The sequence below is a fragment of the Homarus americanus genome, unplaced genomic scaffold (assembly GCF_018991925.1).
Source record: "Homarus americanus isolate GMGI-L3 unplaced genomic scaffold, GMGI_Hamer_2.0 scaffold39155, whole genome shotgun sequence".
Taxonomy (NCBI): domain Eukaryota; kingdom Metazoa; phylum Arthropoda; class Malacostraca; order Decapoda; family Nephropidae; genus Homarus; species Homarus americanus.
In genome coordinates, this window is record NW_024737042.1 from 5,049,102 (window position 1) to 5,065,074 (window position 15,973).

The window sequence follows — 15,973 nt, forward strand, 5'->3', positions numbered from 1 at the left end:
TCCACCACACGCCCTTCCCCTCCACCCACCACACGCCCTCCACCCCTCCCTCCACTTCCCCTCCACCCACCTCCACCACACGCCCTTCCCTCCACCCTCCTCCACCACACGCCCTTCCCCCTCCACCCACTCCCTCCATCCACACGCCACTTCCCCCACATGCCCTTCCCCTCCACCCACTCCCCCTCCCTTCATACGCCTTCCCTCCACCCTTCATCCCTCCACATGCCCTTCCCTTCCACCCCTCCTCCACATTCCCTTCACCCCTCCTTCCACCATACCTTCCACTCCTCCCTTCCCTCCCCATTCCCTCCCTCCACGCCCTTCCCTCCACTTACATCCTCCCGGCACACCCTCTCTCCTTCCACCCACTCCCTCCACCCATTCCTCCCTCCACCTACCCCAGTGCCCTTTCCTCCACCCACTCTCTTTACTCACCCCTCCCTCCACACGCACTTACTTTACCTTTCCCCTGTCCTTTGTCCCTCCTCCTCCCATTCCCCCCTCCCTCCCCCCGTCCCCCTCCTCCCCTCTCCTCCCCATTCCCCCTCCTCCCCCCGTCCCCCTCCTCCCCTCCCCCTCCTCCCTCCCCTCTCCCCTCTCCCCTACTCCCCTCCCTCCTCCTCCTCCTCCTCCCCTCCTCCTCCCCCCCATAAACTCAACATATTGACAATAAAAGATGTGTATCAGAAGACGTCAAGGAGAGAACAGATACACACATTTTACTACATAGTTAACTCCTCTCTCCCGGTTGGAGTGTGGCATCTGCATAGTGAGGTGGCTAAGAGCGGGCCCCAGGCCCCCCTGTGTCCTGATGGGTCCTGTGTCCCTGATGACCCCTGATGTGTCCTGATGGTGTGTCCAGATGGGCCCTGTGTCCTGATGGGTTTAATGACCCGATGGGTTCTGTGTCCTGATGGGTCCCAGTCCAGATGGGCCCTGTGTCCTGATGGGTTTAGTGCTGATGGGCTCTGTGTCCTGATGGTCCTGTGTCCTGATAGGTTGTGTGTCCTGATGGTCCTGTGTCCTGATGGGTTTGACCCGATGGGGTTCTGTGTCCTGATGGGTCCCTGTCCGGATGGGCCCTGGAGATGGGTCCTGTGTCCTGATAGGTTGTGTGTCCTGATGGTCCCTGTGTCCTGATGGGTTTAATGACCCGATGGGTTTCTGTGTCCTGATGGGTCCTGTGTCCGGATGGGCCCTGTGTCCTGATGGGTTTAATGACCCGATGGGTTCTGTGTCCTGATGGGTCCTGTGTCCAGATGGGCCCTGTGTCCTGATGGGTCCTGTGTCCTGATGGGTCCTGTGTCCAGATGGGCCCTGTCCTGATGGGTCCTGTGTCCAGATGTCCCTGTGTCCTGATGGGTCCTATGTCTTGATAGGTTGTGTGTCCTGATGGGTTTAGGTGTCCAGATGGGCCCTGTGTCCTGATGGGTCCTATGTCTTGATAGGTTGTGTGTCCTGATGGTCCCTGTTTCCTGATGGGTTTAATGACCCGATGGGTTCTGTGTCCTGATGAGTCCTGTGTCCTGATGGGCCCTATGTCCTGATGGGACCTGTATCCTGATGGGTTTAATGTCCCGATGGGTTCTGTGTCCTAATGGGTTTAATGTCCCAATGGGTTGTCTATCCTGATGGGTTCTGTGTCCTCATCGGTCTTGTGTCCCGATGGGCCCTGCGTCCTGATGGGCCCTGTGTCATGATGGGCCCTGTATCCTGATGGGTTTAATGTCCCGATGGGTTCTGTGTCCTGATGGGTTTAATGTCCCAATGGGTTATCTATCCTGATGGGTTCTGTGTCCTGATGGGTCTTATGTCCTGATGGGCCCTGTGTCCGTATGGGCCCTGTGTCCTTATGGGCCCTGTGTCCTGATGGACATTGTTTCCTAATGGGACCTGTGTCCTGATGTGTCCTAATGTGTCCTGTGTCCTGATGGGTTTAGTGCCTTGATGGGTTCTGTGTCCTGATGGACATTGTTTCCTGATGGGTCCTGGGTCCTGGTTGATCCTGTGTCCTGATGGGTTCTTTGTTCTAATGGACCCCCAGTCCTAACGGGCCCCAGCGTGAGAGTAACCAAGCCATTAGGTCTGAAACTCAGTATTTAATGGGCACTGGTCTTGATGGGTTCTTGTCTGAATGGTTTGAGCAGGTTGGGGCTTGTTAGAGCTGGGGCCCAATTAATATGTCACCGTAGATGGTGTTGGGCCCCACGAGGGAGACGGGGGGGAGGGGAGGAGGGAAGAGGGGAGGGAGAGGGAGCAGGGAAAGGGGAGGAGGGGAGGGAGGGGAAAGGGAGGCTAGGGGAGGGGAGGGGGGGAAAAGGAGGCTTTAGGGGAGGGGAGGGAGGGGAAAGGGAGGCTAGGGGGGGTGGGGAGGGAGGGGAAAGGGAGGCTTAGGGGAGGGAGGGAGGGGAAAGGGAGGCTTTAGGGGAGGGAGGGGGAAAGGGAGGCTTTAGGGGAGGGAGGCAGGAGATGGAGACAAGGGGACGGTAGGGAGGGCAGGGGAAGGGGGGGAGGAAAGCAAGGGGGAAAGGGAAGGGAGGGAGGCAAGGGAAGGAGGGAGGGGAAGGGAAGGGAGGGAGGCAGGGGGGAAGGGAGGGGGTAAGGGAGGGAGGCAGGGAAGGGGTAAGGGAGGGGCAGGAGGAAGGGTGGGGAGGGAGGCAGGAGGAAGGGTAAGGGAGGAGGAGGAAGGGGTAAGGGGCAAGGGAGGGAGGTGGAGGAAGGGTAAGGGAGGGGGTAAGGGGGAGGGGGAGGAAGGGTAGGGGAGGGAGGCAGGAGGAAGGGTAAGGGAGGGAGGAAGGGTAAGGGAGGGAGGCAGGAGGAAGGGTAATGGAGGGGGGCAGGCAGGAGGAAGGGTAAGGGAGGGAGGCAGGAGGAAGGGTAAGGGAAGGAGGCAGGAGGAAGGGTAAGGGAAGGGGAGCGACTCTACCTAATTCTTGTTTTATTCACCTTTAACCAGATTAAATTTGGCGAGTGACTAACTGACCGGTCCAGTGGCTGTGATTAACTCATCTGACTTTGTTCACTTGGCTGGGTTCATATCTGATTGACTGGGTTCACTCCTTATTAGGTTCACTTTCCTCAGTAGTGGTTTACTTTAGCCTGGGTTCAAAGTATCAGAGGTTTGCACGACCATTACTCCTCCTAACTGATAGTTGAAGTTAATACACAAACATAGCGTCCAATTATATCATCAGAATTGCACTGAGCTTCTTAACTATAGACACGTTACATTCACTAGGGGCCAATAAGGAGACAGAATTACATTAAGACTCGACCTTAACTAGATAAGTTCACACACTATACCAGTTAGGAGTCTGAAGAGTAATTTTTGTCTCCTGGTGTTAAGTAAACGTATCTAGCTGAGGTAAAGTCTCAGTATAATTTTCATATTTACTTTTAGACGTTATTTTCGTGTTTTAACTTACGTCATACAGTCAAGTGCACTCGTATAATACATCACCACTTACGAGGAATATCAATCTTACGAACATTAGTGAACCGGAGCCCCAACAGCTTTTTCCTCTACACTGTTTACTTATATAGGTACAACGAGACTCAAAAATATATCTATACAAAACGGCGTTGAGACTACGAGACAATGGATGAAATATTCTGACAACCCTACCGAGATAACAGGAGTCAGAGTGTTCATTCTGAAATTCATCGACCACCCCCTCTCCCCCTTCCCCTCAAGTACTGATTATTTTTTTGAGTGACTCTTACGTACGACTCTTTTAGCCGAGACGGACTGGTGGTGACCATTTAACGACCATCAAATGAGCTTTCTGGTGAATTTTTTCGTGTTTTTTGTGCCATTTACGCGATTAAACCATTTTAACATGTAATATACTTTTTTTATTTTTAGTTTTGTAAATTGTGTGTTCGTAGCATCAGAAATTTATTGATGTTCTCCCTCTTATTTATTATTATTATTATTATTATTATTATTATTGTTTGTTATTATTATTGTTGTTGTTGTTATTGATATTATTATTATCATGTGTTGTTATTTTTAGTTTATTTATTGTTAGTCTTGCCAACTCGCATGATTATTCTTCTCGTCCTCATCACCAGCAGCACAATACAGTAGCGAGACAAAAGAAGACAGGCTGACAGATAGACAGCCAGAACAAACAGACTGAAACTTGCAGCGAGACAGAAACATGCAGACTGACAGAGAGGTGGACAGACAAACAGACAAACGTTTGGAGAGAGAACCGGAGAAACTTGCAGACTGACAGAAACATTCAAAGACTAACGGACAAATAAACGCAGCTAGAATGACACATACAGACAGACATAGACAGACAGACAGAGACACAAACAGACAGACAGACAAAGAAACATGTAACCAGACAGACCGACAGAGAAATATGCAATCAGACAGACAGACAGACAGACAGACAGAAAGACATCCCCTTGTCTTGAGGAAAGTTCCCAATTAAAGCGAATCTTGCAGAATAAAAGGTACGGTGATTAACATTGTTTTTGGAGGGGTGACAAGGCCTCCGCTCCTCATCGCCCACACACGCATCTTCTCCTCCCTCGTTATTCTCCCGTTTCTTCCTCCTCTCCTTCGTTTATATCTCCTCTTTTATTTATTTCCTTCTGTGCGATATTCAGGTGGGTGTTGGTCATTTCCCGTAGGTGGTGATGGAGGGCGGGAAGTGGGTGGTTATGGTGGAGATTAGGCGGTGGGTGGTTGAGAAAAATAAACGAAACGGGTGGAACGTGGATGCTAAAGGGAGAGTAGGGGAGGGGTGGGTGGGTGGGTGGCCTCATTATCATAGTGGACTGTGAGGATGGGGTGGGGAGGGGGGCTACCTACTACTGTCTGCACCACCACCACCATTGTGAAGTCGACTTAATTTTAGGTGGATGACAGTGGCTTGTTTATAACCTTGGTTAGTCAGTCAATCAATCAGTGTCGGGTAGTCGGTCAGTTAGTTAACACTCTTAGTTCATCACCAACACAGTCAGTCAGTGTCGGGTAGTCGGTCAGTTAGTTAACAATACTCTTAGTTCATCACCAACACAGTCAGTCAGTCAGTGTCGGGCAGTCGGTCAGTTAGTTAACACCCTTAGTTCATCACCAACACAGTCAGTCAGTCAGTGTCGGGTAGTCGGTCAGTTAGTTAACACTCTTAGTTCATCAGCAACACAGTCAGTCAGTCAGTGTCGGGTAGTCGGTCAGTTAGTTAACACTCTTAGTTCATCAGCAACACAGTCAGTCAGTCAGTGTCGGGTAGTCGGTCAGTTAGTTAACACTCTTAGTTCATCAGCAACACAGTCAGTCAGTCAGTGTCGGGTAGTCGGTCAGTTAGTTAGCACGCTTAGTTCATCAGCAACACAGTCAGTCAGTCAGTCAGCCAATCATTATCACCCAAAGAACCAGTTAATCGTCCCGCAAGAGAATATTTGTCACACGGAGGGTGACTGGGTGGTGCAAGAAGAGGTGAAGGAGGAGGTGGTGCAAGAGGAGGTGCAAGAAGAGGTGGTGCAAGAGGAGGTAAAGGAGGAGGAAAAGGAGGGGGAGGTGCAGGAGGAGGAGGTGGTGGTGGAAGAGGGGGTAAATGATGAGGAGGAAGAGGAGGTGATGGAGGAAGGGGTAATGGATGAGGATGAGGAAGAGGAGGTGAAACAGGTGGTGGTGGTGGAAGAGGAGGAGGAGGAGGAGGAGGAGGGGGAGGAGGAGGGGGAGGGGGAGGAGGAGTATGGTTGCATCAGAGGGACAAGTATTTCATCTAATACAGGCAAGACGTGTGCAGGCCCCTCCACACACACCGCCGAGGTAAGGGTGTCAGGTAGTACTAATAGTTACCATACCACCACCAGCTAGTTGTCAGAGGGTGCTAGTAGTCCCACCATCACCAGCTAATCGTATCAAATGGTGCTAGTAGTCCCACCATCACCAGCTAATCGTATCAGATGGTCTAGAGTCCTGCACCATCACCAGCCCACAGATGGTGCCAGTAGTCCCACCATCACCAGCTAATCGTATCAGATGGTACTAGTAGTCCCACCATCACCAGCTAATCGCAAGATGGTGCTAGTGAGTCCCACCATCACCAAGCTCCCAATCGTATCAGATGGTGCTAGTAGTCCCACCATCACCAGCTAATCGTATCAGATGCAGATGGAGCTAGTAGTCCCACCATCACCAGCTAATCGTATCAGATGGTACTAGTAGTCCCACCATCACCAGCTAATCATCAGATGGTGCTAGCAGTCCCACCACCACCAGCTAGTTGTCAGAGGGTGCTAGTAGTCCCACCATCACCAGCTAATCGTATCAAATGGTGCTAGTAGTCCCACCATCACCACCACCACCAGCTAGTCATGTCATATGGTGCTAGTGTGTGTGTGTGTGTGTGTGTGTGTGTGTGTGTGTGTGTGTAAAGAAAATATCCCTCAATCGCAGGAAAATAACTTGATCAGTAAGGTCAGGACAGGGGGATGTTGGCTTCATTGATGTGTAGTCAAAATGAGAATTTATACCCAGCGTTATTCTTACTCCCCATACAAGGATGGTTAGAGAGAGACAAATCAGCTCACCTGGAGATTAGGTACCTGAGCTTATTTCACCTGATGATTTAACACCCTCACCTTAACCTTACCTGGGGAGAATTAGGTTTGTTTAGATTAAGTTAGCTTAGCGTTAGGGTGGGTTAGATTAGGTTAGGTTAGCGTTAGGATCAGGTGAAACAAGCTAGGGTGTCTAATTCTCATGTGATCCGACGAACCTCTTACAGCGTGTTGATTAAAGGAGACATTTGAAGTTTGTTATGAGTTGAGAGCGCAGTAGTGGGGGAACGAGGCGCTGGGGTAAAGTTTTAAGGAAATGTGATGTAACGCTGTGTGTGTGTGTGTGTGTGTGTGTGTGTGTGTGTCACCCTAGGTCGGTGTGAAGGCCTTGTGTAGCCTTTGTGTGGTGTAAGTTTTGTTGCTCTTCAGGTACTGTGTAGTGTGTTAAGTTGGCAGATGATTGTACCGTACCTACAGTTATTATTATTATTATTATTATTATTAGTATTATTATTATTATTATTATTATTATTATTATTATTATTATTATTATTATTGCCTACTACTACTACTACTGTTAATTATAATTGGACTATTTTTTTTTAATTATTATCGTTATTTATTATTATTATCATTATTTTCTTCTTGTCGCCATCACCCTCAACATCACTACCATCACCCTCAACATCACTACCATCACCCTCAACATCACTATCATCACCCTCAACATCACTATCAAATCAATACACTTTAATAAAACCAGAATAAAGAGGCGAGTAATACCGAGGGAGGGAGACAGGCAGGCGGTAGAGATGACAGCAGCTGCAGCATAAACCGTAAGTAAATCAAGAGGACAAGACCAGGTACAGTTGGTTGTCTCGGGGCACGGCTCTCCCTGGGTCATTTTCCTTATAAATCAATAAAAGATTATACACATTGATCTTTCTGCCTGCCGCCTTCAGTCACAGTCAAAGCTCCTCTTCTTCAGGCGCGGCTTTTTCTATAACCCCGCCAGACCCCGCGCTCTCTTAAACTGATCTTCAATTCTTCCGGGTTTTATTATATTTGTTTATTTTTGGGGGGATTTGGTGTTGTTATTTTTTTTTTTATTGGTGATGTTTACAGTCAGTGTGTCAAGTCAGGTATTCTGTAAGATACCCGTGATAATGTTTGGTTTTCTAGTGTGTGTGTATAGGTTAGGCTAGATGTGAAGTTTAAGCATTTTTTTTTTTGCAGTTCTCAGCTGTTTTTATTTCCGGATTATATGGATGATACTTGTTTATGTGTTTATTATTATTATTATTATTATTATTATTATTATTATTATTATTATTATTGTTATTGTTATTGTTATTATTATTATTACTCACTTCCTAGTTCTTAAGTTTGTTCTCATTTGAGCGTTGACTTCAAATAGAAAAGCGAGGTTAATGTATTCGGGTGAAGCCAGCGGTTGTGTGGGACCCCAGCTGGAGGGTAGACGGGGTAAAGACTCAGTGTATTCCTCTTAAGTAAAGCTGTAAGATGCCACCAAACTTACAACTGGTGAGATATATTTACACCGGGACTGTGATAGTTACACTTATTGGGAGATGTTTACACTTAGTGGGAGATATTTACACATACTGAGAGACATTTACACTTAGTAAGACATTTACACTTAGTGAGAGACATTTACACGCTTGTAAGCTTCTGTTTTCTTTAATATCCAGATAATTAAAATAATCGCTACAGGTATTGAAATTGGGCAGAGATGTTGGTAGAGTCCGTGATCTTGGCACTTAAGTGTGATCTTTACACAGGTCAAGCAATGTGGTGTGGCACTGTTGTGTGATCTTGGCCTTAAGGTGTAATCTTGGCACTGAAGTATGGCACTGGTGTAATCTCGGCACTTGTGTGATCTTGGTGCTGAAGTATAGCACTGTTGTGTGATCTTGGCCTTGGAGTGTGATACTGAAGTGTATTCTGTCCTCATATACGATCACCCCTCAAAGGTGTGGTGGTCGTGGGCCATCCTCAGTGGTCGTGGGACACCCTCAGTGGTCGTGGGCCACCCTCAGTGGTCGTGGGCCACCCTCAGTGATCGTGGGTCACTCTCAGTGGTCGTGGGTCACCCTCTGTGGTCGTGGGTCATCAACGTAACAAAGCTGTAGTTTGATGGCTCGGGTTTTTATCATGCACGTATTAATAAACTGAACATGTTTTTATTTTCTCATAATTGCTCAACTTTCTGGCCAGAATAAATGTTAATCTAGACGCTTTTGTTCTTTTGTTTCCTCATAATTACTTGAGGCTATTGTAAGACTTTCTCTTATAAATGATCAACCTTTATTTTTGTGATATTTGACTTCTTTTGGAAATTGCTATAAAATGTTATTGTCTTGTGGTTATTCAGCATTTTGGTGTGAAGAAATTAGTGTATAGAGTTTGCCTTCTTGCTAAAGCTCGTGGTACACTAAAGGGAGATCATAGTATCGGGATTATTTTTTGTTTCTTATTTTTCTTCACATTTCGCCGAGGTTTTGTTGAGAGGAAATATAATAGTGTCCCCATAAATACTTTTTTTTTTAAGGGAAATCAAAATGTTTGTAAAATGAATTGTGTTATAATTGTTAAGTATTTTGGACAGGAGAGAGTTTAGTCTGGGTGTTGATGTGTTTCACTTGTAAATGCTCAGAATTCAGAATCAAAATGTTTCTCTCATAAATTTCTAATTGTTACTCTCTATGATATCTTTCTGTTATACTTTTCAACATTTTTATCTGAGAATATTATATTATTTATGTATACTTAAATTTTTCTTCCCTTATGAAGTGTTTTAACATTTTCATTGGAAGAAATTGATAAATATATATTTTTTTTTATAAATACTCAAAAATTTTCTGAAAGTTATTGACATCTAAAAAAAATGATTCTAGTTCCTCCACATTTTGATTGGAAGAAATTAGAATCTAAAACTTAAATTCATAATAACTCTTAATGATCTTGGTGAGCAGGTGTGATTTTACCTGAAGATTAATTAACCACCTTAACCCTACCTTACCCTACCCTACCCTACCCTACCCTACCCTACCTTACCCTACCCTACCTTACCTTACCTTACCTTACCTTACCTTACCCTACCCTACCCTACCCTACCCTACCCTACCCTACCTTACCTTACCTTACCCTACCCTAAGTTTACCCACCCCCCCAGGTGAAGTTAGGGTGTCTAATCTTCAGGTGATCCAATAGTTCTTATACCCCACTGGATATTAAGACTTGAGGAAGAGGTATATAGTTGTGTGTACCTTCTAACCGCTTGTGTCTGTCTGTCATTCTGTAAGCAAGTTTTTCTCAAGAGACAGCTGGAGGAATTGCTATCAACGTTCTGCACTATCACTGCTACACCTGTTAGAATGATCCCAGTCTTCACCATCACTGCTACACCTGTTAGAATGATCCCAGCCTTCACCATCACTGCTACACCTGTTAGAATGATATCAGTCTTCACCATCACTGCTACACCTGTTAGAATGATCCCAGCCTTCACCATCACTGCTACACCTGTTAGAATGATACCAGTCTTCACCATCACTGCTATACCTGTTAGAATGATACCAGTCTTCACCATCACTGCTACACCTGTTAGAATGATATCAACCTGATGATTAAACACCCTAACGCTACCTGGGGATGGGAGGGGTTAGGTTAAGTTTGGTTAGGTTGCTTAGATTAAGTTAGGTTTGGTTAGGTTAGGCTAAGTTAGGTTAGGCTAATTTTGGTTTGGTTAATTTAGGGTAGGGTAGGTTAGATTAAGTTACTTTACGGTAGGTTAGGTTTAAGTGGATTATTTTAACGGTAAGTAATCTGGGGTTAGGTTAAGTTAAATTAATTTAAGGTAAAATTAGATTAGGTTGTAACAGAATTGAAGTGTAACAGTTTATTTAGCCAGAAAAATACAGATACAAAGTGGATAATAATAACAATATTAACATGGCTGAGCCAGTTGAGAACCTAGGTTGTTAGGTTAAGTTAGGTTAAGTTTAAGCGGTTAGTCTTAAAGGGAAGTAAATCTGGGGGCCTATTCTTCATGTAATCATTATAAACATTATACAGGTTATTATTTTATTAATGCTGTACCTGTCCATCATCCAGGCGAGGTGACCAATTTTATCCTATCATAATGACTAGTTTGTTAATGGTGTTTACGAGTAGTGTGTGTGTGTGTGTGGGGGGGGTGTGTGTGTGTGTGGGGGTGTGTGTGGGGGTGTGTGTGTGTGTGTGGTGTGTGTGTGTGTGTGGGGGTGTGTGTGTGTGGGGTGTGTGTGTGGGTGTGTATGTGTGTGAGGGTGTGTGTGTGTGTGGGGGGTGTGTGTGTGTGTGTGTGGGGTGTGTGTGTGGGGTGTGTGTGTGTGTGGGGGGTATGGTGTGTGTGTGTGTGGCATGTGTGTAGTCAAGACTTGTATAATTAAATATCTACACTACAATACTTAACCTATAATTGTCAGTACCAGCTTCTGACCAACGTAAGTGATCTCTACACACACACACACACACACCCCTACTCTACACCTACCTACATCCTACACCCACACACCCCCCCACCACACCCACCCCCACACACACCCCACACACACCACCCACACACACACACACACACACCCACCCCACACACACACACACACACACACAGTAGCTGGACAAAAATACTCGTTTTAAATACGCGCCCCCCCGCCCCCCACCCGAGTGATGTACAGTACATACCTAGGTAGCATTAATAGACTGCTTGGCTAAATAATTGGGAACAATATCTTGATGTCTTTGGTATGTGGCTTCGATTCCCCGTCCACGATGATGATGATGATGATGTTTGTGTGTGTGTGTGTGTGTGTGTGTGTGTGTGTGTGCCATTATCTTTACTGGTTGATGCCAGGTTGGGTGAGGTTAGTTTAATGGTGTTGGGATGTCCCAGGATGGTGCGAGTTGGTGTTTGGTTAATGAGTAATGGCCTGTATTTTGGTTGAGTAGTAAGTCCTTTTTGGGTTGAGTATTGGGTCATTGGTTGAGTACTTTCTGGTCTTTGGTTGAGCATAAGTCGGTGTTTGGTTGGGTTATCAGTCAGTCAGTTAGTCTTTTGGTTGAGTAATATATAAACCTTTTGGTTGAATACTTAGCTGGTCTTAGGAGGTTGAGTCAGAGGCAGTCTTGGTTGAGTAGCCAATTAGTTTGTCTTCAATTGTTTGTTTTTTCGAACTGATTTTGGTCTTAGAACGAATCAGTCTTAACCTGTATTGTGTCAGTCTTTGAATCACTGTAGAGTCTTTTGGGCACGACCCTCTGGTGGCTTATAGTTGAAGTGGTCTCAGGTTGCCTCAGGTCTTTTAGGGTGAGTTGGTTAGTCTTTATTTTTTAGGTGGGGGTTAAGTCTTTGGCACTGTCAGTCTTTCGTTCTTAGTTGGGCCCGAGTCACTCTTAAAAGTTAGCTAGTCTTTGACCGAGTCACTCTTATAACGTAACTATTCTTTGTTCGAGTCAGTCTTTCTCCGGTGGTCTTTCGAAGTGTTAAAGTGAGTCGAGGTCGATCTTTTGGGCCGAGTCATTCTACCTAAAATGGCCTACATCCCTCTCTCGCTCTACCTCCCTCCCCTCTCCCTCCCTCCACCTCTCCCCTCTCCCTCCCTCCATCCCTCCTCTCCCCTCTCCCTCCATCCCTCCTCCCTCCCTCCCTCCACCTCCCCTCCCTCTCCCTCCCTCCCCTCCCCTCCCCCTCCCCTCCCCTCCCTCCTCCCCCTCCCCTCCCTCCCCTCCCTCCCTCCACCTCTCTCCCCCTCCCCCCTCCCCTCTCCCTCCGGTAGACAACTTTTTGACTGGACGGGTTTTTGGCCGAGGTAGTCTTTCGGTAGGCAAGGCAGGCAGGCAAGCAGGCAGGCAAGCAAGCAGGTAAGCAAGCAGAGCAAGACAGGTAGACAGGGCAGGCAGGTCGCTCACTCATACCGACCTAAGATACGTCCTGATTACATGAGGGACCGGTGGTGGCACTGCTCACTCGTCCTGCTCTTAACGCCATTTCGAAATCTCGGTCGGTCGGTTTGGTCCAGAAGTCCTCCTCCTCCTTCACCTCTTCCTTCTTACTCCTCTCCTTCACCTACTCCTCCTCCACCTCATCCTGCTCCTCCTCCTACTACTCCTCCTCCTGCACCTCCTCCTACTCCTCCTGCACCTCCCTCTACTCCTTCTCTTCGCATCCTGTTTGGTTATTCCTTGATCTTTCTGTGTCCTTCGTTTCTTTCGTTCCTTTTTTTTTTATTTCCTATTTTGTCTGTTTTCCCTTGTTTCTCACTCACTCACCCTCTCTCTTAGACATTATTTTTGTTCTCTTCATTGTTTACCATATATCTGTCTTTCTGTCTAAATCTGTCTTCCCTGTCTGTATCTACCTACCTACCTACCTTGATCGTCTACCTGTCTAACCCTGAAGGCGTCTCGGTAACTCTGCGTCCCTCTGCCCATAGGTAGTCGACCTCCTTCCCTTTCTCTTCTATATTTCCCTTTCAGAACCTCCCATCCTGCCTTGCCCTCCTTATTTTTTTTTTACTCTCCCTCCCTCCCTCCTCCTCCCTCCCTCCCTCCCTCCTGCTTCACTCCCTCCCTCTCTCCTCCCCTCCTCTCCTCCTTCCCTATATCTTCCTTCATCCTCTCCCTTTTTCCTTTTCTCCTATGAGTCTCCCTTCAGTACCTCCCACTCTGATTTGCCCTCCTTTTATTTATGATTATTTTTTTACTCTCCCACCCACCCACCACTCTCCCACCCACCACCCACTCTCCCACCCTCCTTATTAGTTTTTGGGGAGCTGACATTTACACGTCGTCACGATTAATTCTGGAGCTAAACTTTCACTCAAAGGAGGACCCGACAAAGTTCACCCACAACGCCTTAACTGGAGAACCAAAAAGCGGTGTGTGTGTGTGTGTGGGGCGGCGTCCAGGTCGCTATCGGCGGCCCCGGGAGACCCTCAGGCCACTCGCACCGCTCCACCTCCCACAACAAGAAAGTCTCTCTCTCTCTCTCTCATTCTGTCTATTATATCTCTATCTCTATTATCTCTCTCTCTCTCTCTCTATTATCTTTATTATCTCTTTCTCTATTATCTCTCTCTATTATCTCTCTGTATATTATCTCTCTCTATCTCTCTTTATATCTCTCTTTCTCATTATCTCTATTATCTCTCTCTATTATCTCTCTGTATATTATCTCTCTCTATTATCTCTCTCTATTCTCTCTCTCTCTCTCATTATCTCTCTCTATTATCTCTCTATTATCTCTATTATCTCTCTCTCTCATTATCTCTCTCTCTATTATCTCTCTATTATCTCTATTATCTCTCTCTCTCTCATTATCTCTCACTATTATCTCTATTATCTCTCTCTCTCATTATCTCTCTCTATTATCTCTCTCTATTATCTTTATTATCTCTCTCTCTCATTATCTCTCTCTATTATCTTTTTCTCTCTCTCTATTATCTATCTCATTATCTCTATTATCTCTCTATCTCTCTCATAATCTCTCTCTTATCTTTCGCTCTCTCCCTCTCTCTCTATTATCTCTCTCTCTCATTATCTCTCTCTCTATTATCTCTATCTCTCTCATTATCTCACTCTCTTATCTTTCTCTCTCTATTATCTATCTCTCTCTATTATCTCTCTCTCTTATCTTTCTCTCTCTCTCTATTATCTATCTCTCATTATCTCTCTCTCTATTATCTCTATCTCTCATTATCTCTCTTATTTTTCTCTCTCTATTATCTCTCTCTCTCTCATTATCTCTCTCTCTATTATCTCTCTCTCTCTCAGCTACTTTCAAGGGACTGATTAATACGGAAGGAATTTTAAATTATAATGTTTAGTTTTGTTTATATAAATTGTTCATTTGTTCAGTGTTATTATTTTGTCCCAGAGAGAGATAGTTCAATTGTTGTTCATTGTTGTTCATTGTTGTACAGGGAGGGATGATAGTTTATTCTAGGGTTTGTTCATTAAGTGTTCATTAATGTTGTTTTTGTTACACGTATTGTTCATTAAGTGTTCATTAATGTTGTTTTTGTTACACGTATTGTTCATTAAGTGTTCATTAATGTTGTTTTTGTTACACGTATTGTTCATTAAGTGTTCATTAATGTTGTTTTTGTTACACGTATTGTTCATTAAGTGTTCATTAATGTTGTTTTTGTTACACGTATTGTTTTTAAGTGTTCATTAATGTTGTTTTTGTTACACGTATTGTTCATTAAGTGTTCATTAATGTTGTTTTTGTTACACGTATTGTTCATTACTTAATTAGTTCAATGATGAAGATTTTTTTGTGTGTTTGCTCAGATTGTTCATTAGCTGTTCAATGATATAGTTTTGTTCTTCAGATTATGTTATGTTATGTTAGATTAAATTAGATTGTTAAGCTATTTGAAGTTAGGTTAGATTAGGTTAGGTTAGGTTAGATTAGGTTAGGTTAGGTTAGGTTAGGTTAGGTTAGATTATGTTAGATTATGTTAGGTTAGATTAGATTAGGTTAGGTTAGATTAGGTTAGATTAGGTTAGGTTAGGTTAGGTTAGATTAGGTTAGGTTAGGTTAGGTTAGATTGAATTAAATTAGATTATTAGACTAAATTAGGATAAGTTAGATTACAGTAGGTTAGGTTAGGTTAGGTTAGGTTAGGTTAGGTTAGGTTAGGTTAGCATTAGGGTATTTAAACATCAGGTAAAATAAGCTAAGGGTGTCTAATCTTCATGCGGCTCGAATTGATTATTACAACCATGCCTCAACAACTATAACCTTTAACGAGGTGGTTATTATCTGTGCTGGAACAAATAGTTACAAGGCCTCAGCGTCACGGGTGAGGAGAGGGGCTGGTTGTAATTGGTCGGGTCACTGCTACTAATAACTACATTATTAAAAGGTAAACAGTTAGGTTAGGTTAGGGTTGGGTTAGGTTAGGGTTTGGTTGAGTTTGGTTGTGGTTGGGTTGGGTTTGGTTAGGGTCGGGTTAGGTTGAGTTGGGTTAGGTTAGGGTCGGGTTAGGGTTAGGTTGGGTTAGGTTAAGGTCGGGTTAGGTTGGGTTGGGTTATTTTATTTTGGGTTAGGCTTACCTAGATTAAGTTAGGTTAATTAGGGTTAGGTTATGGTAGTATGGTTATGCTCAGCTAGGTTAGCTTAGATAAGGTTATCGGAGGTTCGGTTAGGTTATGTCAGGTTAGGTAAGGTCAGGTTAGTTTAGGTCAGCTTAAGTAAGGTCAGGTCAGGTTGCATTCGCGTAACACCAAAAGCCAGAGGTCTGTCTGTCTGTCTGTCTGGTAGCAACTGTTGACCTCTAGACTCTTGGCCGCTGATAATCTTTTAATATACGAGTAAACGTGTTAATTACTTCTGCCTATAAGACTTACCCTCCAAAGGTTGTCGGCCGCTGGTGGT

The 15,973-nt window shown here is 45.0% G+C and overlaps 1 protein-coding gene across 1 annotated transcript in view; it reads right to left on the reverse strand.

Moving 5' to 3' along the window:
• Window positions 1–888: 888 nt before the first annotated feature.
• Window positions 889–15,973, reverse strand: part of LOC121872780 (endochitinase A-like) — a 42,670-nt gene continuing 27,585 nt past the window's right edge. Inside the window, exons 4-6 of the mRNA XM_042375837.1 lie at window positions 1,897–2,049; window positions 1,496–1,597; window positions 889–1,335 (exon numbers count right to left, since the gene is read on the reverse strand). Coding sequence (XP_042231771.1) covers window positions 889–1,335; window positions 1,496–1,597; window positions 1,897–2,049 — 702 coding nt within the window. The remainder of the gene's footprint in view (window positions 1,336–1,495; window positions 1,598–1,896; window positions 2,050–15,973) is intronic.